General features: G+C 43.2%; 1 protein-coding gene across 16 annotated transcripts in view; it reads left to right on the top strand.

Moving 5' to 3' along the window:
* The window catches only part of MAPK8IP3 (mitogen-activated protein kinase 8 interacting protein 3), a 77015-nt gene that overhangs the window by 2009 nt on the left and 52103 nt on the right, over positions 1–22903 (top strand). For all 16 annotated transcript variants that reach the window (XM_058849365.1, XM_058849347.1, XM_058849360.1 and 13 more), the window contains exons 2-3: positions 21305–21425; positions 22176–22246. In XM_058849365.1, the coding sequence (XP_058705348.1) occupies positions 21305–21425; positions 22176–22246 (192 nt within the window). The remainder of the gene's footprint in view (positions 1–21304; positions 21426–22175; positions 22247–22903) is intronic.

Below are 22903 nucleotides of genomic sequence, written 5' to 3'. Positions count from 1 at the left end.
GGCTTACTAGATACAGGATGTGTTTTCTGGAAACAAAGGTACTGATAGCAGTTACATTCCCTACAAGGAAACTTGGGAACTGTGGCAAATACCATTTGCCAATGGTATTTTTAAAAAAGTGAGATTTAAAAAGTGCTGCTGCTGAAGATATTCTCTCATCCTTATGCACAGCTCATTGTAAGTGGGGGAAGTGTCTGCAAGGAGATGTGTTATCAAAAAGGAATAGATAATGTGTTTCTTGTGAGAATAAATGAGCATTCTGCCTCTACAGACCCCCTATTACAAGGTCATACATGGAATGCACAGCTGCTGTTTCCCTCGGTATATAACAAAGTACATTATTTATCTTTACTTGTTTCCCATGTACTGCTTACTCTGCAGTAAATTACATATTATGGGAATTCTGCTATCAGGTAATTGTACACAATCAAAAACCAGAAAAGTGTTTTCTTCCCAGAATGTGCATTGCTGCTCTGAAACAGTGCCACAGTGACCAGGGACTGTCCATCCCACCCCTCCAACAGTATCAGTTTCGTGGGCTGTGCCTCAGGTCTTGGGTAGGATGTTCACTTCTAACTGGGAAGATCCTCCCCTGGAAACAGGGTTTGACCTTAGTCTTGATTCCTCTCTGTGTATGAGTGCCAGTTACAACAATTAATGGACACTGAGAGGTTGGAGATGAAAAATTGATCTATTCTCTTGCAATATCCTGTCAAAGGCCCTGAGTTATGGTTGCTTTATGTTGATTTATTAAATTCAAAGTAACTGGTATCACAGGTGGGCATTGTTCTGGCATAAAAATGTGCTTTGTATTGGCTGATTACCACCGTGCAGAGCCATTGCACCTTGCTGTTCATCTTTATGCAGCAGTTGTGCACAGCAGACTGTAACAGGTATGGTTTGTTAAATTAATATTAATTGTAGAATCATAGAAACTTGAAATAGTTTCATCTAGTTCCAACACCTAGTTCCAACATCTAGTTCCTAGATCCAAGTCTAGTTCCAACACCCCTGCTGTGGGCAGAGAAACAGCTTCCTTTTCACTAAAGGCCATAAAGGAAGGTTTTCGTTCCCAAAATTACTGTCTTAAGATAATTCTACATATTGTCTTTTAAATTAATTTTTGCCACAAGCAAATTAATGCTTTATTTTCTAGTAAATATTTTCTAATGCTTAGGTTGTAGAGACTTCATGTTTTTTACTTGTCCTAAAGTATGGCAGCAAAAGCATCTGGGCAAGTGGATTTTGAATAGAAGTTCCTTGGCCTGAGGCAGTGCTGTCAGTTGCTGTTGTTATGGAGCTTAGTAAATTGCATATTGAAATTTTCCATGACCTCCCAGCTACTGAAGATACGGGATTGCACCAGATTTTGGTGGTTTTGTTTTCTTCCATCTGTTTCATACAAACATGGAATACATATGTGTGACTGGAGGGTCATTATTGCTTGTGTGGTGTGGTGGTCTGTGGAATCACAGACTCCACTAGTGTGTCTGTAATCTCCTGAGATTGAGTCCCACACCCTTGCTCAGTCAGGGGCAGCTGGAGCAGATTGTCCAGGACCTAGTTAGAGTTTGAATGTCTCCGTGAATAGAGACTCTGCAATGTCACTGGGCCACCTGTCCCACTGTCTGATGCTTTGCAGGAAAAATGTGTGTCCTTGTGTTCAGATGGAATTCTGAATGTGTGGTTTCTCTTGTGCCCATTGCCACTTGTCCAGAGCAGAGTCTGGATCCCTCATCCTTGCTCCCTCCCAGCAGGTACTTGAGCACATTAGTCAGATCTCTGAGAGCCTTCTTGAGCAGCCCCAGCCCTCTTGACTGCTCCTCCTATGCAAGATGTTCCAGTCCCTTTACCACCTTTGTGGCCCTGGTATTTGGACAGGTGCAGAGAACATTACTTATTTTTAGTGGCTAGGTATTTGGTTTAGCTTGATCTCTTAAGGAAATGAAGCTGTTGTGATTGCTCTTAGGAGCTGCCCCAAATAACTTAGGAAACTGGTGGCTGCTTTCAGACATATTTGTTAAATAAAAAGGTTACTTAAATTTTTTAGGGTGTCTGTTTGGTGAACAGTGAAAGAGAAAGGTCAAGTGAAGGTCCTGCATGTTGAAGGGACAGACAGAGTTAGCAGCGTGCAAGTGATTGGCAGCAGGACAGTTAGCACGTGGGTCTGGGGCAGGTGGGTCCAGCATGCACATACTGTTGCTTTCTGGGGTCTGCTTAGGGGATGTGTAGAGGTAGAGTTGGGATGAGGAAAGGGCTAGGGACCTGCAGAAATCCCCAGGGAAAATAGGCCTTACTGGGTCCACTCTTAATGAGATATTTTGATGTCTCAAAGCAAGCTGCTTTCCTAATTTTCTATATTCTTCCTCTCTTGAAGACAAGCATCACTGTGTGCCCTAAATGCTGATTTCTGTGGTTATTGTTCATCACACTGGGCACTGATGCTAAGATGAATGTGGACATGTGAATGCACATAAAAGCTTTACAAGGGTGTTCGAGGTGTGTTAGCATGGCTTCTTGGAGTTAGGAAAGCCAGATGGGCCTCTGCCATGTGGGAGGTGCCCTCAGACACCTTGTTGCATGAAAACTGCTTCTAGGGAAATTTATGTCTCAAAGGAATGGTGGTGGCTGTCCACAGAACACAAAACGCTTTAGTATCAAAGTAAGAGTGCTTTGCAACATCAGTTCATGCTCATTAGAATGTTTAAAATGGTAGTCATTGAAGATGCATATAGGTATGGTGTAGAGGTAAGGACTTGGTGCTCATCAGATCTGACCCCTTCTGAAGACTTTCTGTAGCTTGTGTTCTGTGCTGTGGCAGTCCAGCACCTGGGAGCAACTTCCATTGGAATGTGGCTGGGAAAACCTCTGCCTCAGTAACACTGGTTGTTCCCATACACTTGACTCCTGCTCAGTAGTCAATGTGTTTCCGGGCTGCAGGTGTTGAAGGGCAGGTGCTGCTGCCGTGTCAGTGTCCTGGGCCTCTGCTGGGCTCTTGGAGCAAGGAGTTAGCATATAAATGTGTGGCAGAGCCTGCTGGGCTGCAGTTCTCATGGACTCGTGTTGATGTTGGACTTGGCCAGGAGATGGACAGGGCTGTCTTGAGCTGTCTAGGGTGCGATGTGGGCTTCAGCAGCATGGTAACCCCTTGAAGCAATGTTCCCTGCCTCCTGTGACAATGGGCTGTCTTCAGCATTGTTATTGTGGGCTTCTCTATGGGTCTTTTGACAGAATCACAGACTGGTTGACGTTGGAAGGAGCCTTTGGAGCTCATTTGCTCCCGTTGCTCAAGCAGGGTCACCCAGATCAGGCTGCCCATGAGCATGTCCAAGCAGTGTTTGAGTGTTTCCAAAATGGTGGGAGACTACAAGATCTCCTTGGGCAACCTGTGCCAGTGCTCATAGGGAAAGATGGTTTTCTTATGTTTAAAGGGAACCAGCTGTGTTCCAGTTTCTGCACGTTTCTTTTTGTTCTGTCACTGGGCACGCTGGAGAGAGACTGCTCCTTCATCTCTGCACTTCTCCTTCAGATATTCATATACATTGATGAGACCCCTTGAACCTGCTCTTCTCCAGGTATTCCAGTCCTTTTGTTATACTTGTGGCCCTTCACTGGGCTCTCTTCAGTCTTTCCCTGCCCCCCTTGTGCAAGAGAGTCCATCACTGGGCACAGCACTCTCAACCTGGTGGCCATAGCCCAGAACACCCTTTGCCCCCAGGTCACATCACTGGTTCGTGTTTAACGTGGTGTCCACCAGCAACCCCACTTTTCTGCCAAGCTGGGTGACCACAGCATGTGCCTGTATTCCCCAGGGGGAGGATGTGAACTGTGAAAGCCCTTTGCTGTCATTGCCAAGTGTAGAACTTTTAACTGAAAGACACCTGGGTGTTGTCATCCTTTCCCACAAGAAGCAGTGTCCCTGTCTCCTGCTGTCTTGTCTCTGGGGCCATCACTCCTTGTTATAGCTTGCTGTTTGTGTTGTTATCTACCTTAGACGCCCACTCAATTACCAGTAAGTAATTTTAATGTAATAAGAAGGCTCCGATGTCTTGTTTGAAGATCAGTGGCAGTATTTTGGAAGAGCTGGTCCTTTGTAAGGGGCACTGTGGCTGCCACATGTACCTGAAGAGCTTTCTGACTGTGGAAATATGGCGAGCTTGCTGGCTCCTGTCTGCATCTCAAACAGCACAAAGGCTTGTAAAAACCTCCCCCCATTTGTTATGGGATGCCTCAAATATTGTCCTACCTTGTACCCTCCTTCTCTTTAGGGAGATGGGGAGGAAGGATGACAAAAGTGATAGTTGTGGGCTCCAGCTCCTGGTGTTCACTGTAAGTGCTTTCTCTTGTCCTGCCTTGTATCTGCTTTCTCTGTGGAATGACTTCCAGCCCGGGAAGGTGTTTTGTTTCCCCACCCTGAAAATTCATCTTACAAATATCTGATTAATGGGAATTTCTGCAGTCTGATGGACACCTTATAGCATCCAAGGAGGAAAGCTTTGCGGAGTAGGGGAGACCAGATGCTTTTACAATGATCCTTTGCACTATAGGCTGGTGAAAATAACTGGCAAGCATGAAATTCAGGTTCACTGGGTACCTGATCTGTCTCCGTATCCTTCACGCCCTCTTGGTCCATTCCTGGAGCTTGCAGGCACTGTCAGATTATAATGCTGGGGTTAGGTGTCCTTTCTTTCGTCCTTTCTCACCTATAGAATTTTCCCCATTAATTGCAGGGAAACCTGGCTGCAGGTACTTACTGGGTGCTTGAGAAGACAGAGTTTGTCTGGGCCCAGGGGGAACTGGGGCAGGAAAAAGGGAGGGTAGGGGTAGCTGCTGGGGAGCTCGCTTCTTTGGCTTCAGAGCCGAACACACTCGGAGCTGTTGTTGCTTGGAGAAAGGAATTCGCCATAACCCAGATGGAGCTGCTGCTTCTTCTTCTGTGGGCCTCACACCCCCTGTCGTGCCGGGATGTCCTGCAGTGCCAGCCATCGCCCTGGAGCTTCTGATACACCTCATCCACCGGCACAGGATTTTCTGCTCAGTCCTGCAGTGCTGGGCACTGCCGCGGAGCTGCTGATACTCCTCATCCACCAGCCCGGGATCTCTGCACATTCCTGCTGTACCAGCTAAGTGTTCCTCAGAGTCCTGCCGGGGCAGCGGGATCGACTGCCCGCAGGGGATTTGTGAAGCAAAGCCTCTCCTCTATCCTCTCCCGTCTCAGCCAAGAATACTTTCATGGGGTCCCTAGTTATTGTTGTTTTGTGTCTTGTTATACATACTAGTAAAGAACTCTTATTCCAACCCCCATATCTTTGCCTGAGAGCCCCTTAATTTCGAAATTGTAATTCGGAGGGAGGGGGTTTACATTTTTCATTCCAGAGGAGGCTCCTGCCCTCCCTAACAGACACCTGCCTGCCAAACCAAGACATTCATCCATGGAAGAAGTATTTGTGGTTATTAGAGGGTTATTCCAATTTACCTTGAATCCTCTTCTGCAGTTACCTTGATTTACAAAAGCTTTTGGTCCTGGGCAAACCAGATTCTTCATTCTCATCAGAAGTACTGTGATACTTGTAATGATAATCTTCTGCTGAGCAGGAAGATGTTCCTTACATATTTACGATACTTGTTCCTTTTTCCCAAAATACATCCATTTAGTCATTCAGAATTAGAAAGCAACACAAGTGAGAGCATTTGTGGTGATCCCGTTGTGTCTTCTGGGTGAGGCAAACTTCATGTTTTGGGGATGTTAACCATTGTGTCTCAATTTTCTCTTACGCCTTTTTTTCAGTGATTTCATTTGACCATGAGTCAGAATTGATCATGGTCAAATGATCAATTGACAATACAATTATACAGTATTGTAGATTATGATTAAAACTCAGCAACTGAAGATAGTAAAATAAAGTAACCAACAACAAAAAAATGCTTCTGGAGATACCTGAGTTTGAAATTTGTATCTAAGTAGGTTAGTTATTTTAGATTAAGATTCTAATGTTCTCTCTGAACTGGTGAAAGAAGCTCACTGGCCATCCTTACAGCCTCCTCATGGTGTCTTCAAGCTGAATTATCTCTCCCCAGGCTGAGTTTTTTCACCTTTTGTAAGCATGTTGTCTGATAACTGCTGTGACAGAAGTTGCTTAATAAAGAAAAAGAACTTTGTGTTTCAAGTGTTACTTAAGATTGTCTGTCATACAAAGAAATATGCATTAAGTAGGCATGGATGTGTGTTAGAGAGGCTTAAGATGTAACTATATTGTGCTTGATTTGTGGAAACCTACACCTTGCAACCTGCACAGAATAAATGTCTCATTTCTAAATTAGACTTTGTCTAATAGAGAGCTCCTAAAATTGACAATGGCTAACTGCATTGGCCGACAGTCAGCATGTGCCTCTTGTGAAAAGGATTGGCAGTGTTGGGATGCTGAGCATGCCTTTCCTTACAAACCCTCCAGCAATAAAACTGAATAGGATTGTAAGTTAAAAACTTACTATCCCATCATGTGTCTTCTGATGCAGGACTAGAATTGATGTTAATACTAATAACACTAAAGAGATAATTCCTTCCTTCCTCTGAAGGTAGATTGTGACATTTGTTGGGAGGTAACTCAGTGATGCCTTTTGTCTGCTCAAAGTGAGGGTGCAGAGCTGCCTCTGCCAGCAGCAGGGGTGTTGCCTGCCATTCTGGATCAGGTGGTGCCTCCCCTCTTCCTGCCCACAGGACAGCACGGCAGGGACTGCTCTCTTCTCTTTCCTGGTATGATGGCGGTTTTGTGGCAGTCTGCCCTTTTTGCTTTGTCTCATCCTTTGTGCATGGCTCTAGAGAGGGGCAATGAAGCATTGTTGGCTATGGGGTGGGGTGACAGTGCGGGTGGAACCCAGGCTGGCAGCAGTGATGCATCCTGAGGGTTGTAGAATGTGCTGTGCTGGGGACCCCAGCTCATTGGGATCAGCCAGTGCTGGCTTCGAGCTGTGGAGTGACGTGTGTCCCACTGCTGGTTTCTCCCCAGCTGGTCTGATGGAGGATACCCAATGCACACTGAGAGCTGAAGTACAGATGCTTTGGGGTTATGCTCTGAGAGATGCAGAAGCAGCTTGTTCCTTCCATTGTACTTTTTTCATCTTCACCTCATCAAAAGTTTGTGTGCAGAATCATTTTTTTTTGGTGAAAACTATACATGTTTCTGGCTTATTAGAGATAATGTTATAGGACATCAGCTATTGGAAAGCCACTTGCTATAAACACATAATTAGTTATTAAAATTTTTGCTAAAAAATTTTATGAATTCTACACTGCTGGGATGAAATGCATTTAGAGACACTTCTGTTTACAAGTTGTGTTAATTTAAAGGAATGTAACAAAGACAGTTTGTGATGCTGTTTTGCAATAGAGACTGGCCCTATGATGCATACTTCTAAATCATGTCTCTATGAGGAATCAGTCCTTGCCATCTGGTAACCTTTATTCTCACTAATCTTGGAGTGAAAAAATCTGTATCCAAACACAGAGCCTTCATACAAATCCTCACTCAAGCTCACGGCAATTATTAATAGTCATAAATATCAGCATGTTACTAAAAATTGCCTTGTAAATAAAATTGTGAGCAAGCACTATGAGCTGTGATTTATTTAAAAAGCAGTTCAGAAAAATCTGAATATCAGTTGATAATGATGATCAGAGGCAATGGCCAGGTTTCCCCTCAATTATGCAGGCTTACCTGCGCAAGTCAAACTGTGATTCCCAAGTGAGCTTTGATGAGGAACTTCTTCCTTTGGTGCAATGAAGGAGCTGCTGCCTGGTCCCTTTCTGTTAAGGGCTCTGCAGGCTGATTTGATACTTTTGGAATGTCCCCAGGTATATGTAGGCAGAAGTTACTACTGGAGATCCAGGATGCAGAGTTTTAAGAGAAAAGCCAAGAAGTCTGGGAGGATTTGGCTTTACCACCATTGCAGATGGATTTAAATAGTAGAATCACAGACTGGTTTGTGTTGGAATGGACCTTCAAACTCATCTCGTTCCACCCCCTACCATGGGCAGGGACACCTCGCACTACACCAGGTTGATCCAAGCCCCATCCAAACCCTGGCCTTGAACACTTCCAGGAGTGGGGCATCCACAGTTTCTCTGGGTGACCTGTGCCTGGGCTTCCCAACCTTCACAGGGAGTAATTTCTTTGTAATACCTAACCTCTTGAAGTTTAAAGCCATCCCTCCATATCCCATCAGGTCTGGAGAGGGATTGTAATGACTGAAGTTTCAAGAAAATTCTCCAGTCAGTCTTCATTTTCCTGAAAATTATGGTCGTCCATTTAGCAAAGGCACCTTGCCACCTTCATTCTTTCTCTTGTCCACTGGGGAGGATGAAGACAGCCCACATACCCATCATCATTGGCTGTCTTGGTGCCTCTGACAGGCTGTAGCAGACTGGATACTATCATGCCGTTGAGGAGGAAGCAAGGGATGTCCCAGGTGTATCTTGCCTGGCAGGACAGGAGGCTTTATTTCAGGATTCAGTGGGAAGCACCAAACCTTTTGTTCCTGAGTTGAATTGTGATGTGGCCTTCTCTGGTCATTAACACCTGCTGGTGTCTATCTTCTTTCTCAGTGCCCTGGTTGGAAGGGACCTGCTCTTAGCAGGACATGATGCTCAACTGAGTCTGATAAAAACAGTTTCAGGCTCTTAATTATCTTTCCTGTTCTGCCTGGGTCCTGGCCATCCCACTTGGTGGTATAAATGTGAATTGCTACTCAGTTCCAGAGCAGACCTGCTTGTCCCTCTCAAGACAGCATCAGCAGAGGGTTGCCTGCCCGTCCACCTGCAAGGTTTTGTGGAAAGATTTTCCCATTGGACGTTTGCTGAGTTTTGCCCAAAAGATAATTGTATATAATAACTGTAAGTACTAACTGAAAACAGGAAAATTTACTGATCTGTTAATGGTTGGGTATTTTCAAGGCATATGGCCCAAAAGCACATTAGCTTTTTGCCCTCTTTGGGTTTGGGATTCTGTGCTTGAAAAAGGACTGAAAGAGCTTATTTGCAACACATTTATAAACAGCACATATAGGGGAAGTGTACAATGTGAGGTACCATACATTTTTAAGAACTTGGGTATAGAGAAGTACCTTCCCCTCCCCATGATGGAGAGAGATGTCATTTCAGTGTATTTTACCTTTTTCTTTCACTATTCAATGATAGCTTTGTAAGAGAACTCAAGTACATGTTTTGGTTGGGCTAAATCAGTAATCTCGATTTCTATTTTTCTATTAGCAAAACCAGAGAATTCTACTTTGGAGGGGAGATCAGTGTCTCAGCAGGGACATCACAAAATCATTTAGGTTAGAAAAGACCTTCAAGATCAGCAAGTCCAACCTTTGACCCATTGCCACCATGTCAACCAGACCAAAGCGCTGAACGCCATGTCCGGTTGTTTTTTGAGCACCTCTAGGGACAGTGACTCCACCATCTCCATAGGCTGCCCCGCTGCTCCTGGGCTGGAGTTCAGGTTGTACATCAGGTGATCTTCTTCCTTCCTTCCTAGGTGACTGTGGCTTCAGTGATAGGCTGTTCCCTCATTCTGGGGCCCTGCCCTCCCACCTGCCTACTCCCCTTCAGCTGCCAGTGGCTGTTCTGCTTCTCACTTGTGCATGGTCTTTGATCTTCTGCTCACTTTGTTACTAACTTTTAAACTTGTAAACTAAGGATTTAACACCTCTTGGGTTAGTTCTGTAGTTTAACAGAGTTTTTCATCACAGCCACTGTTGTATCAGCAGTAAGTGGAACTGCAGCATCTTTGTAAATTCTACTTGTGTGAATCGCTGATGACATTTCAGTAGCCCCACCTTGTCCCACCTCCCTGGTTTTTGTGTGCCTTGGCATTCCTTCAGCTGGGTGGCTTTTGTAGTGGTCTTGAGTTCAGTCAAAACCACCACATAATTTGCACCATAGTTCCAGATAACAAAAATACCTACAAATATATTTTTGCTCTCACAAAGGAAGACAAGTTTACACTACCAGCTTGTGTAATTTTATTTTTTTTTCTTTTTACAATGTTTTACCATTAATATTTGTTGCACTGTCTATTGTAATTCATGCTCATCTCTGGTCAGCATTTAAAACCAGTGCATCTATGTCTTTTATCTTCCAGAATGGACGCTTGTGCTAAGCTATGCAGAAGGCAGAAAACTGTGACTTCAGTAATGCAATGTCATACATGTAAAAATATATAAAATATTTAGGAAGAAACTAAAATCAGGCAGGCCAAAGTGTGGCCAGTGATAGTTGAATGCTTTACACTTGCTTCACTTGGGGCACTGTGATTTTGGAGAGGATCTACATCTATGGTCTTGAAATAAGGAAACTCATCCTAAACTAGTTCTTACCAGGGAATTTTACTGGGAATGCATCTGTCCAAGTGCACTGCTTTCATGGAGTAGTCTGCTGTGGAAGCAGTGTGTGAAGCAGGAGGTCATGCATGTTACAAGGTGATGGATGTCTGACAGCCACTCCACCTGTTAATACAGGTGGATAGTATAAGCTGTGTGTTTATACACCCACATTAAGGTTAACATTAAAAATGTGTGTAGCTGTAGTAGGTATAGCCTCATCACTGGGCACTGTCTTGTTTCAAGTTGAATTACTTCAGACTTGAGCCCTAAGGGCTTCATACTGCATAGTAATTTTTGCCCCAGTTCTGTAGCTGTTTTGCTACCAGCATTCTCAGAAGCACCTGCTCTTCCTTAAAAACTCAGGGCAGCAGCACTGGAAGGGACTTCCTGAGTCAGCATGTCCAGTCCTTGTGTTTTGCAGGAACTCAAGTGACATAATCTGTTTCATAAATATATCAAGCTTGGTTAAACCTCCTGCCTCTATTCCATCCTTCCTCAAAATTGCAGTGGAATACTTTTTCGGGTTTTAATTCGTGGCCTGGTTTTCCTGGTTTGTTATTGTGCTATCATTGTCTTTTACTATTAGTGATTTTTTTCCCTACCAAGTATTTATTTCTTTATTTTTTTTAAGGGAAACTGGTCCTGTCCTGTCTGGTCTCTACAGGGCCCTGGAGCCAAATTCTGTTCCCTTGCCAAAGAAGGCAGATTTGCTGGCCTGTGCCATGTGTCACTTGGCCAGCCTAGTCTTGTTTTACAGATTCCCTCATATTTCCTTGACTGACCCTTAGCCACATCTGGTGCTCAGTCTGATCCTCTCTCTGAGAGGCAGGAGGAATAACATGTGATTTTCCAGAGAAAACTTACCTGTGCCTTATAGTGTGTAAATGCTCTCTGTGAGTGTCCCAGTGTCCCATGGCCTTTTTCAAAGTGTTAGTAATAAGGTTTATGTGAGGGCTTTCACCTTTGTTAGTACAGTCTGGTGTGGTCTATATGACATGGAGTAGTTGAAATGGCAGCATGTCCATCTCCTCTCTGCCCTCCATGGCTGCAGTTGCACCTGGCCCAGAGCATGTCACCATGACGCCAATCATCAACTCCTTCCTCAGCTCCTTCCTCTCCATCCTTCTCCTCACAGCCCAAGTGATGGTTCTCATGTCCACTCAAGTGCTGTTCAGCCCTGCATTGCTCTGATCTCCAGCATCATTCAGTTTTTCTCTGTGATAGTTTGTTCTCTTTAGTGACACTTCCTAGTCTAGTGTCATCTGCCGGACTTCATAGCCACACCTTACTTCTTGTTTGCCGTCCTGGTGGAAATAAGGTTAAGGCTGTTATCAAGGCCAGCTGTTATACCAGAAGCCCATGCCTTCTTGGTGCACCCCTTTCTTCTCCTGCATCTTCTGTCACAGTTAACCTTGTGATTAGTCCCATTGGGAGATGAGAGCAGCTGGATGGGTGAACACTGTCTGAGGCAGAGTCTGGAGCAGGGTCTGAGATGTGGGAGTGTCCCTCTGTCTTTTGGCTGTGCTGGAAGACCAGGCTTACATGGAGAGCATCATAAGGGAAAAGTAGGTCTCCCTTGGAAAAAGGCTCAGGTCCCTTGGAACAGGAATATGGGAGATGGTAATCTTTGCATACATCAACAAAAAAGTAATTTATTTCACAGAAGGCAGCCAAAGTCCCATCTATGATTATTGAATATCTAGTAGATAAAAGATGTCATCTTCACTTCTTGAAGTTAGCGTCAGGAGCAGAAATCTTTTATCTCCAAGCTCTGCAGATATAAAGGAAATGTTATTTCACTATGCTTCCATGGAGGTTGGAATGTTCCTTCAGGAGTGCATTTGTCTTTGAGGATAGCAAAGATTCCAGCACAGGGCATAGCTCAGAGCATCTTTCCACTGATGCCAAATTGATTTTTGCCTTTTTTGCTTTTATATATTCTCTATGTTCTTTACACATGTATTTGAAGCTCTGTAGCCTATTATTGAAGCTATGCACTGTGTGTCCTTCTGGGCTAATAAATTATAAAAACTTGGTTAAAAATACAGTTAAAATGACATTATATTCTGTTCTCTTTTATGATGTTTTGGGCATTTCGCTAATAATTTGCCATGTTTACAGTCAGCTTTATTTGCAGACAGAGACCTCACCTGAGGAAGGCTGATAATTATTTTTCCATCTGAAATGCTTATATATGTGTCTTCATGTGATTCAGGGTTATATACATCTTAATTACTCAATATAAAAAGGTTATTGTAATAATGCATTTTTAATATAAAATTTCTCCAGGGCTGATATGTAATGTATGCTGTACTGGGAATATGGTTTGAACTTCAGGCCAAGCTCTGCAATAAAAATGTTAGAGTTTTCACAGTTGCCACAGCTGTGATGGCACGAATACACTCAAAATGAGGAAACCACAGTAAGCAGAACAGGGGACACAGGAGAACACAGAGCACCATCTGCAAGGGACATCTGAGAACACAGCTGGAATTTGCTGAGTTTTATGACAAGTATAGGGTAAGATTCTGAAAAAGTATGAAATTTGAGGTGGTAAATCAGTTACTAGTGAGTTTTAACGAGTGTGCTCTAGTTGCAGGTTTAAATTGTTGGTTCTTCATGCCAGAACTGCAGCTCTGTTCAGCTTTTTGTCAGTGCATGTTGTAGTTGATAGCTTGAGATGTATCTTTTCCCTTTTCTAGTTGTGATTTCCACCTCCCCCCCCCCCCCTTCTTTTTCTCCTATTGCTTACCTGGAGGCAAGTTACCATGGTTACTGAAGTTTTTTCTCCTCAGCGAGAGGCTGGATGGAGTGGAGAGGGGACCCTGCTGGCATTTCCAGCTGCTTGAAATCTCTTTAGCCTGGAAAGCACAGGGTTGGGAGGAGAGAGACTCTTCTCTCCAGCATGAAACTTACGTAACTCTGTTTTTCGTGTCCCAGAATGCCTTTGAGCTATGGAAGCTGAGAGGGCATTCTTACCTTCCCTTTCTTTCCCTCCTGTGTTGCCAGGAAACCATGCCTGCTCCCCTCTCTCTCCCTCTGCGGAAAATACTCCTACACCTTTGTGGCCATTTGAAGAAGTTGGTGTCTGTTATTTCTTATCTTAGCGTGTCTAACCTTGATTTGTAGAAAGTTTGTAAGATGTACTAGCTGAGAAAAATAATTGGTTCTCTCTCTGATGTTCCCTCCCTCTGAAAAACCCTGTATAAAAGAAACCCCCTGACCCCAAATCCTTTGTCTCTCATCCTTTGGATTCCCCGTCACAGAAATAAACTGTGGAATGTAACCCAGGCAGAGATTCCACCCGATTTCTTTGCTCGTTTGATAGACTTGCCTTCCAGAAGTAACTCAGAGAGCCCCAAAAATAAAACGTATGCTGGCTTGAAACCAGAGTGAAGAGAAAAAAACCTCATCACTGAGCTAAGCTGGGCCACTCTGGAGGTTTGAGTCAAGTGCAGTGCGGAAGGGTGAGAGTTTGGCCTTTTGGGCTGTGTGCTGTAACACTTACAGTGAAGACAGTGTCTTCTGTTTTCTGTAACTGAGATCTTTTGGAGATGGAGAGCATACAGTCTGTTACCAGAATTTACTCTTCCTGATGGTGTGTTTTCTCATAGCATCAGGATCAGGGGTTCACTCTACAGGTACCATGACTGCAATCACTGGGAACAGGATCTGCTGAAGGCAAGTGCTTTCCAGGAGAAAGGGTGGCATTGCTTGGAGCACCCCCAGACCCATGGGTCTGTCACCTTGAGGCACTGAGGAGCAAGATGAGTGATAATCAGGTGAAATATAGGGAGCTTTTTTTTTACCTGTAAATGGCATTGCTCTCAAGGAGCCAAAATGTTTCTAAAATTCTTTTTAGGTATAGCATGATGGAGATGCAGGTATGTTTTTATCACTGAGGGGTAACTAATGATCCTGGTTTTCTGAGGGTTCATTTCAGCTCTTGAGACCAGCAAGGGAGAGCAGTTTTAAATATTATTAAACTCCTTGTTTTCCCAAGGGAAACACTAAATATATCTGTACTGCCTTTCTGCTGGGAATGTTTTTGTGCGATAAGGTCAAGGTAATATCGGTGTAAAGTAGACAACTCAATTTCTTACTCTTCTACTTCATCTTTGCTAAATAAGTGCCTATAGGGATAAAAAGCTGAACATAGAATCACAGAATGGTTTGGACTGGAAGAGACCTTAAAGCCCATCTTGTCCCACTCCCTGTCATGGGCAGGGACACCTTCTGTTGTCCCGGGTTGCTCCAAGTCCCACCCAACCTGGCCACCACCAACCTTGTGCCAGGGCCTCGCCACCCTCACAGGGAAAAATTTCTTCCTAGTATCCCTTTTAACCCTGCCCTCTGGCAGTGGTCTGAGCATGTCTGTGGCCTCCTCTGGAGTCACTCCTGCAGCTCTACATCTTTGTGGTGAGGACCCCTGAACTGGAGGCAGCACTGCAGGTGGGGTCTCACCTGAATGAAATTGAGGGGAAGAATACCCTCCCTCTCCCTGCTTCCCAGGCTAAAAGGAAACTACAGCTGCTTCTAGTGAGGGGTTTCTTCTTCCAACACAGCTTTCACCCACAGCCCTGCACCCCCACTCAGGTCTGGACTGAACCCCAACACACCCTTTGCTGGGCACCCACTGCACACACTGCCAGCCACCACAAATTAAGGCCACATAATGAGATTTCTGAATCTCTGTGCATCTCTGTCTCTGTTTGATTTCTCACTGATGCGATGATTTCTGATAATATATTACTATTTTTAGTAATTTTCTTCTTTTTCAAGAGACAGGAAAGCAGGAAGCCAAGCAGTCCACAATGTACTACTGCTCTTCAGAGGCATAGTAATTCTTTGGCCTTGGTATGGTTTTGTGATTGTTATTTTCCCTCTGAAGAGTAGTGTGTGAACCACTGTTGTTTGCCATAATCCTGGATTATTACAGATCAGTGATTCTTCTTGGAATCCAGGCATAGAGCCTAGCAGAAAAAATTGCATGTGACATTTATATAAATAGCAGTTTCATATTCCAGTTCTCTTAGATGACTGAGGTGATTAACTGTTTAATTGTTCATATTCAGAAATCATCCTTTGAAATTAGGTGTAGAGGCTCTGGAAAAAAAAAAGGGGGGGAAAAAAATAAAATACTAATCTTTTGGTCAGCCTTGCTGTTGAGAACTCCTGGGGCTGGGGGCTTTTTCTGCTTCCAGTGCACCCACTGGTTTGTCATGGTGGGAGACCAGAGAAAAAGTACTTTTTCTTTACCATTAGTGGAATTCTCATGTCCTTTTTATTTCTCTTTTCTAAATGCCTTTATTTCATCTCCAGAAAGCTGGAGTTGGAACCTGTGAATTCTTGAGGTGAAGGTGTGAGCTGAGCTCTGTTCAGTGAAACCATCAGGGAAAACCAGCGACAGCACCTCGCCCTGGGAATGAGAAACCTCTGAAATCAAGGGCAGGTGCAGTAGCAGGCTCAACCTGGTATGCTTCACCACCACCAGATTTTTCTTTTGCCTCTTGGCAGCACTAAAGTGAAAGAATGCCATCAATTATTTGCAATGCAGTTAAAACTCAGTAGCCTGGGCATTGGAATTGTGGCAGAGTGTATTGTAAAGTGCTTTGTAAAGAGTGTATTGGTTTATTTTAAGATGCATTTTAAAAGTCCATGAGGCTATGCTATTTAGTTGTTTCTTCGGTTTTTTTTTTTGTCCCCTACTTGGCTTCAAACTGACAGAGAGCAGGGTTAGATAGGATATTGGGAAGAAATTGTTCCCTGTGAATGTGGGGAGGCCCTTGCGCAGGTTGCCCAAAGAAGCTGTAGCTGCCCCATACTTGGAAGTGTTCAAGGACAGGTTTATGGGGCTTGCAGCAATGTGGTGTAGTAGAAGGTGTTTTTGCCCATGGCAGGGTACAGGAACAAGATGGTCTTTAAGGTCCTTTCCAACCCAAACCAGTTGTGTGATTCTATTCTCCTGTTAAATGTTTATAATGAAAGAGCAGTATTTGTAGTGCCTGCTTTCAGAAGTCATTGGAATTGTACTGTTCTGAGGTCAGAATTGTGGATTTGATTCCTGCGAATATTCCCTGCCCTTAGGAAAGCTTGCTGGTTAGCAAGTGTGAATTAGCATGCACAGAACTTTGGAATTTAATCTTTGAGCATCAAACATCTCTCCAGCATTTAGGGAGGATTGGCTGGGCACAGACTGAAGATAAAAAGCATGAAAAGTGGGAGAGTAAATCATAAGAATTCTTTTTCTCTTGTAACTGTGTTTGATGCTTTTTGTAAATATTACAGCCAGAAAATATTCTGATGGGAAGGAGACTTAACAGTTAGTGTTCCCTCTGCCTGGTTATTTTTAGGAGGTTTTAAAGGGTTGGGGTGATATACTGGTTCCCCTCCAAGTTACAGAGAAATTCCTACAGCTTCAACAGGGTCAGGGTTGTATAGTCTCCCTGAAAGAAATGGAAAAAGTGGAATGCCAGTGGATATTTGTTTACTGAGTTGTATTCACTGAAAAACATATATTTGCAGTATGACTGCCTCTGGGAGCCTGGTTAAAAAAAAAAGTTTTTAAAAAAATAAAAAACACTGTATGCAGTTTGTGTTCTCTTTCCTCCTGCCCTGCTGGAAATTTCCAGCACCATGGGAAGGCAGAGTTTGGTGCAGAGAGCACTGTGTGACTGGGGATTTCCAAGTGCTGGGAATACACTTGGTAGATTGAGTTTGGGCAGGAGAGATGCTGGAGCCAGTCTGGCTGCTCATCTGGGCCACCTGCAGCCACATACCTTTTGCTGTGAGCCGCAACTTGTGGCCTGTGGTGTGGCATCATGCTGGAGATGAAGTGCTGCATCTGCTGTCTGTCTTTGGAGGCTCTCTCCCATTCACAAGAGTAACTCATATGAACATCAAGTGCCTATTTTCTCCAAACTTCTGGTGCAGCTTAGTTGTACTTTTGGGTGTGCTCACATCTCTGACTAAAGTTAGTTAAATCTCTGCTGCTTCTAGTGGGTAGTGAGGCATTTCCGTGGATGCTGTATGGAATGTCTGTTGTGGCTTACTGGGAAAAAAATAGAGTCTGCCTGTATACCCTCATGAGAGCTCACTGGTGTCATGAAGGATGAGCAGCAGTGTCATCTGGACATTAGAAACATCTTCCTTGGGCAAAGCCCTGGCAGGAATCCTCTCCTTATTCTTCCATGCTCACTTCACTCTGTACTTGGGACTTTTTCTGCTGTCAGAGCTTGTGATGAGCATGGAGAAGCTCAGGTGAAATGAGTTCTGATGTCAGAACAGGTATAAGGTGCTGCAGAGCCAGGAACTGGGTCAAGCCCATGGCCCCCTGCATACAAATGCCATTGTTTGATCTCCTCAGCACCAGGATGGGCCACCCAGGATGGGCTTTTATCCAAAATGCTGTTCTGCCCTACAAACACTTAGGGCAATATTAATTTTTAATATCATTGTCTCCATGTTTCTTTCTTTTCCAGGTGCTTAATTGATTTCTAGTTTTATGTTCCTTTGATTACTTTTGGGTTACAAAATAGACAGGTGTGAGGAAAAAGACTGAGCCATATTTATAGAAGAGTTAATCTTTCAATCAGTTTCCTCTGAATTAAACCAAAACAGCAGTAGCAAATCTAGGAATCCTATTAAAGGTGACCTACATTACTAGAATAACATTTGGCTTGTATCTTCTTTTCCTTTTTAATTTGCTGTTGAGAAACCTGTGAATTATTTCCTTAATGTGCATTCATTTTTATTGCTTCTAAATCCCTCATTCCTGCCTGGGGAAGGGGGGAGGGGAAGTAGTTGTGTGTTCCTGGGTGGAGAAATGGGAGCAGGAAAGTGGTGAAAGCTGAGCCACTGCAATGGGATGAGGATTTAGCCCTTGGCTGTAATTAAAAGGGTTAATAATAAAGCTTTAGTACAGAGTGCTTCCAGCAAAATCCTATGAGGAGATGTAGATTATACCAGGAAAAGACTCTTTGTAGGAATAGTTTCCATCAGCTTACAGATGGAGCAAGTTAAACTGCTGCTTCTCTGTTGCTCATTGTCAGTGTCTGTTAGGGCTTCTTTTCCTTTTTTACTCATTCTGAAATTGTGTTGTTCTGACAAAGGTTTCAAAAATAAATCCACAAATTTACAAGGCGGGTTGTTTTATAAAGTTCTCAGAACCCATAAAACAAGTTGCTGGGTGAGTGACTAAGGGATTTCAGTGTTTAATTGATATTTCAGGAAGAAACACCTACTTAAAAATCTAAACCCCTGAACAATCTTAAATAATAAGTAAATGTTAGCCTCTGACATGATTTCTTTATAGCAGAAGAAAGGTGTTGGCATTGGTGCTATTTCTAGCAGATTCTGTGCAAAACAGTCATAAGTAGGAAAAAACCCCAAGCACTTACTTCAGTAAATTTGGGCAGGAAGAGGAATAAAGTTAAAAGCCCAGTTAGAAGTTACAGGCACTGAGGAACACTGAGTGCAGGGAAGCAAGAAGTGGCTAAAGCATGTTTGATTGTTTCTAAAAATACAGTTATGTAGGAATGCAAATTGAGTCACTGCTCCCAGGAATTTATTGAGCAGTTTTAAAAGTTTGCAAGAATCATAAATATTGTTGCTTTCAGTCAACTGCAGAGAGGATCCCATTTATAATGATGGCTTCAGTGTCCCTGCTAATAATTCCAGTAAAAGCAATAGAGAATGTGCACTGGGTTTACCCTGAGAGTGCAGCAATGTGGATATTTTCATGTAGAGATTTAACAAAATAATCTTACTGAGCATTTAAATATGTTAGTTTCCCTGTGAGTCTTTGCCAAAAAATATTCTTACCAGTGTCTGTCTCTTTTGGAGTAAAACAAAGCTTTAATTTGTTGAATTGAAATTCTCATGCTCCTGAACAGTGGTGCTTGTGGAGAGAACATTTCCGCCATGCAGAAGGCAGAGGGAAGGGGATTTTCTTCCCCATTATCCATGCTTTTAGACAGAGGAAGTTTCTCCAGCCAATGTACATGTGCTGGTAAATCTGATGGGCCTGGACCTAAGGAGGATTTGGCAAACAGATGGGGAGAAAGAGAGGCAGGGTCAGGAGCAGAGCGTTATGAGCTCTTCACAGACCCCTGTTGCTTCCTGTGGGCTCATTTTTGGCCCATAAACATGTTTAAGGGTGGATTAAAGCCTGCTTGGCTTAATTTCCTTCTTGATCTCATCCTCAAGAACTCCAGATCCAGGGCTGCTCCCAACCCTAGCTGTGCTCATGCAGCTTAGCTGTTGGGTTTGTGTTCTAGTTACTGGACTGGTTGGTGCAAATAATGGTGTACTTCTGGCTTCCTTGGATGGAACTATGCAGGAGTAATGTAATGAGACTTGAATTTTGGGTTTGTAAGCCAGGCCAGGATGTGTACTGCAGCTAATGGTATAGTTTTGCAGTACTGTGCCCTTGTGAGACTAGTGGCAACATTCAGGCTTGGTTTGCTGGGGAGAGGCATGTGTTCTCTGAGCCTTAGGGACATTCCCACCAGTTTGTGTCAGTGGTGGTACTAGAAGCAGCTGTTTCTAAATCTAGATGTGTAGGTTATAGGTCATTATTGCATTACTGTACTGCGCAGAAAACCTCTGATAACCATGTATCGCACAAGAACCAGGCTGGTCAAGCTACATGCAGAGATGTGGAGATGCATTCACCTCCCAGGGATCCTGTGTAGAGAAACATTTTAACAGAGTAAAAGCATGATATTTTAGTAAAAGCCTGTCTGCACAAGCCAGCTTTTAATCCAGGCGGCAATATTAAAGGCAGTGTCTTTGAAACTCTACTGGAACAGCGAGAATAACGGGAAACAATGGCATTGTGTACTGGGGAAAGAATGTAAACAATATGTATTAACCAATAGTAGCTTGCTAAGCCTGCAGACCCTGTCGGACCCTATAAAAGTGTGATAAAGATGGAAATAAACGACGTTCGCGATACTTCTGTGAAGACTTGGTGAATAGTCTGAGCGGTTTTTCAGTAATCCTGCTGAGTTTAAATATTTCATTATATTTTATTATATTATATGATCTAATGGTATTATATTATACTATATGATATTTCATTATATGGAGCTTCTGTGGCTCCAGTTCCTACCATGAGTTGTGTAATATCCCACACTGGAGCTGAACGGAATGTTCCACGTATTTTACTCTGCTCTTGTGTGCTGGCGTCCATGTCAGGGAGTGAGTAAAGCTCACAGGTGAGAAGTGACAGTTTACAGAACGAAGACCCTGAAATCAGGTATTTTCCTATTGTGTTTTCATTGGAAATGAGTGTATCTGCAGAATCTTTCCTTTGATCCAGTGTCCTGTCCAGGAGTCACACGGCTGTGTGCAGCTGCCTCTGTGTTGGTGATAATGGGAGTGAGCAGCACCAGAGCTGGTGGGTTTAGTTTTCCAAAAGACTTGCACATTTCTGCAAGACTTGTCCCCCCACAGGGATTTTGGGTGGAGCTCTTTTCATCTGCATCATTAGAAGAGTTACTCTGAAGGTTTTTTACATAGGTATTTTTAAATACATGATTGTGGAAATAAAATTTTCCTTTTGTGACATCAAATTAACAAGAATCAAAATTCAGCCTGGCACAAAGAAGACCAGCATTGCTGATAATGATGGAGTTGTGCTGCTTTACAGAACTCGTGTTGACCATAATTTATATATTATTATGCATTAAAGATAACAATACGCTTCTAATATAAAATAGACTCTTCATCTTGATTAAATGCTGTTGTGCTACCTACAGTACTTAAAAAATTCTTGTTTCTGTTTTGTAATTTATATTCCCTCAGTTTATATTCTCTCAAATCTGTTTTTGTGAGGAGAGGAAGGGTCATGGTAAGGCAAACCCACCTTATGTATAATCCTCATCTGTGCCTCCTTCTCCACTTCTTCCCTATGCAGAAGTTCATAGAGTTTGAAGATGCACTGGAACAGGAGAAGAAAGAACTACAAATCCAAGTGGAACACCTTGAATTTCAGACTCGACAGCTGGAGCTGAAGACCAAAAACTATGCAGACCAGAGTAAGCAAAGCTGTGCACCCAACACCGTTATACACATGCCTTCCACACACATACAGTGCTACTTTAAAAATAATTTTAATAGGTTTTTTTTGTTTTAGTGTCATTTGTGCAAAGCCCAAAATATCTGGTTGTTCCTTCCTTTGATGTAAAATTCTGAGCTTTCCAAAGGGTGGGATGTACACACACTAACTCAGCAGAGGGTGCATTTCTTGTCTTTTGTGGTCAGTTTCTCCAGATGCAAGGTGCAAGATTTGGGCCTTTGGAACCTGGTTTCCAGTTTCTCCTTCTAGAATCTTCTATTCTTACGAAAATAATTTCATTCATTCGTTAGTTAATTAGTTACTTAGTATATTTGTTTTTACAAATACTTCCTTAATATGTACGGCCATTGAAGTTCCCCTCAGAATTTGCTGGTGTTTTGTCCAGTACTTCTGCTTCTCTACGAGCCAGAAGAGCCAGTCTGAGAGGACAATTTAAATTGTTGCCAAACTAAGATGCTTACAGGGCACCAGGCTACTGCTGAAAAACTTCTGTGGTTTTATTGCATTTATGGTGCAGAATTACTGGTATTTGGAACATGCAAGTACCCATGAACTAAGTTTGTAACATAGACGAAATCCCACAATTCTGTTTCTGTTTGTTTTATTCAGTAGGTATAAATTAATTTCTAAAAAAATAGGCTTTGTTTCTCAAATAGTTTATTTTGAGAGCCAGGTGTATGTCAGCTGATAGTTGGATCTTCTCTTGCAGTTTCTCGACTGGAAGAACGTGAATCGGAAATGAAGAAGGAGTATAATGCTCTGCATCAGCGTCACACAGAGGTAGGATATCATCTTTCTAAATAAATAAACAAACTCTTTGTCTATATCTACATGACTATATCATGTCAAGGAACTCAGCTTTACAATCCTAGTGATGATTAGAGCTTCTGAACTTTGGGAACATCAGAAATACCTGACTGGGGGGTGTAAAGAGGATGGAGACAGGCTGTGTTCACTGGTGCCCAGTGGAGGAAGCTGATGCAAACTGGAAAACAGAAAGATCACTGTGAACAAAGTAGTAAAAACCACTTTACTGCAAGGACAATGAGCCGTGGCATAGGTTGTTCAGAGGCATATTGGAGTCTCCTTCCTTGGAGATATTAATAAGCCAGCTGGACACAGTCCCATGGCAGCCTGCTCTGTGTTGCCCTATTTCAGCAGGGGGTGGACTGATGGACTTTAGGACATTCCTTCCAATCTCATCTGTTCTGTGATGCTGTGCACAGTGTCCCACTACCTCATCTCCCATTGCCAACAAGCCTCCAGGCTTATGTTGTTTTGGGATATGTTCTTTCAAGGCTCTTTGGTTATGAGATGCAGTTGAAGTAATTTCTGACACTATATGCTGAGAAATTTCCTATCAGATTAGACCATTCACGTACATCATCAGCTTAGAAGGCAACAGTAAAGACAAGGAAGGCTGAAAAAAACCCCAGG

Source organism: Poecile atricapillus, chromosome 14 (assembly GCF_030490865.1).
Source record: "Poecile atricapillus isolate bPoeAtr1 chromosome 14, bPoeAtr1.hap1, whole genome shotgun sequence".
Classification (NCBI taxonomy): Eukaryota; Metazoa; Chordata; class Aves; order Passeriformes; family Paridae; genus Poecile; species Poecile atricapillus.
The sequence above is the reverse complement of the archived record's forward strand: the minus strand, read 5'-3'. Positions and strand labels throughout refer to the sequence as shown.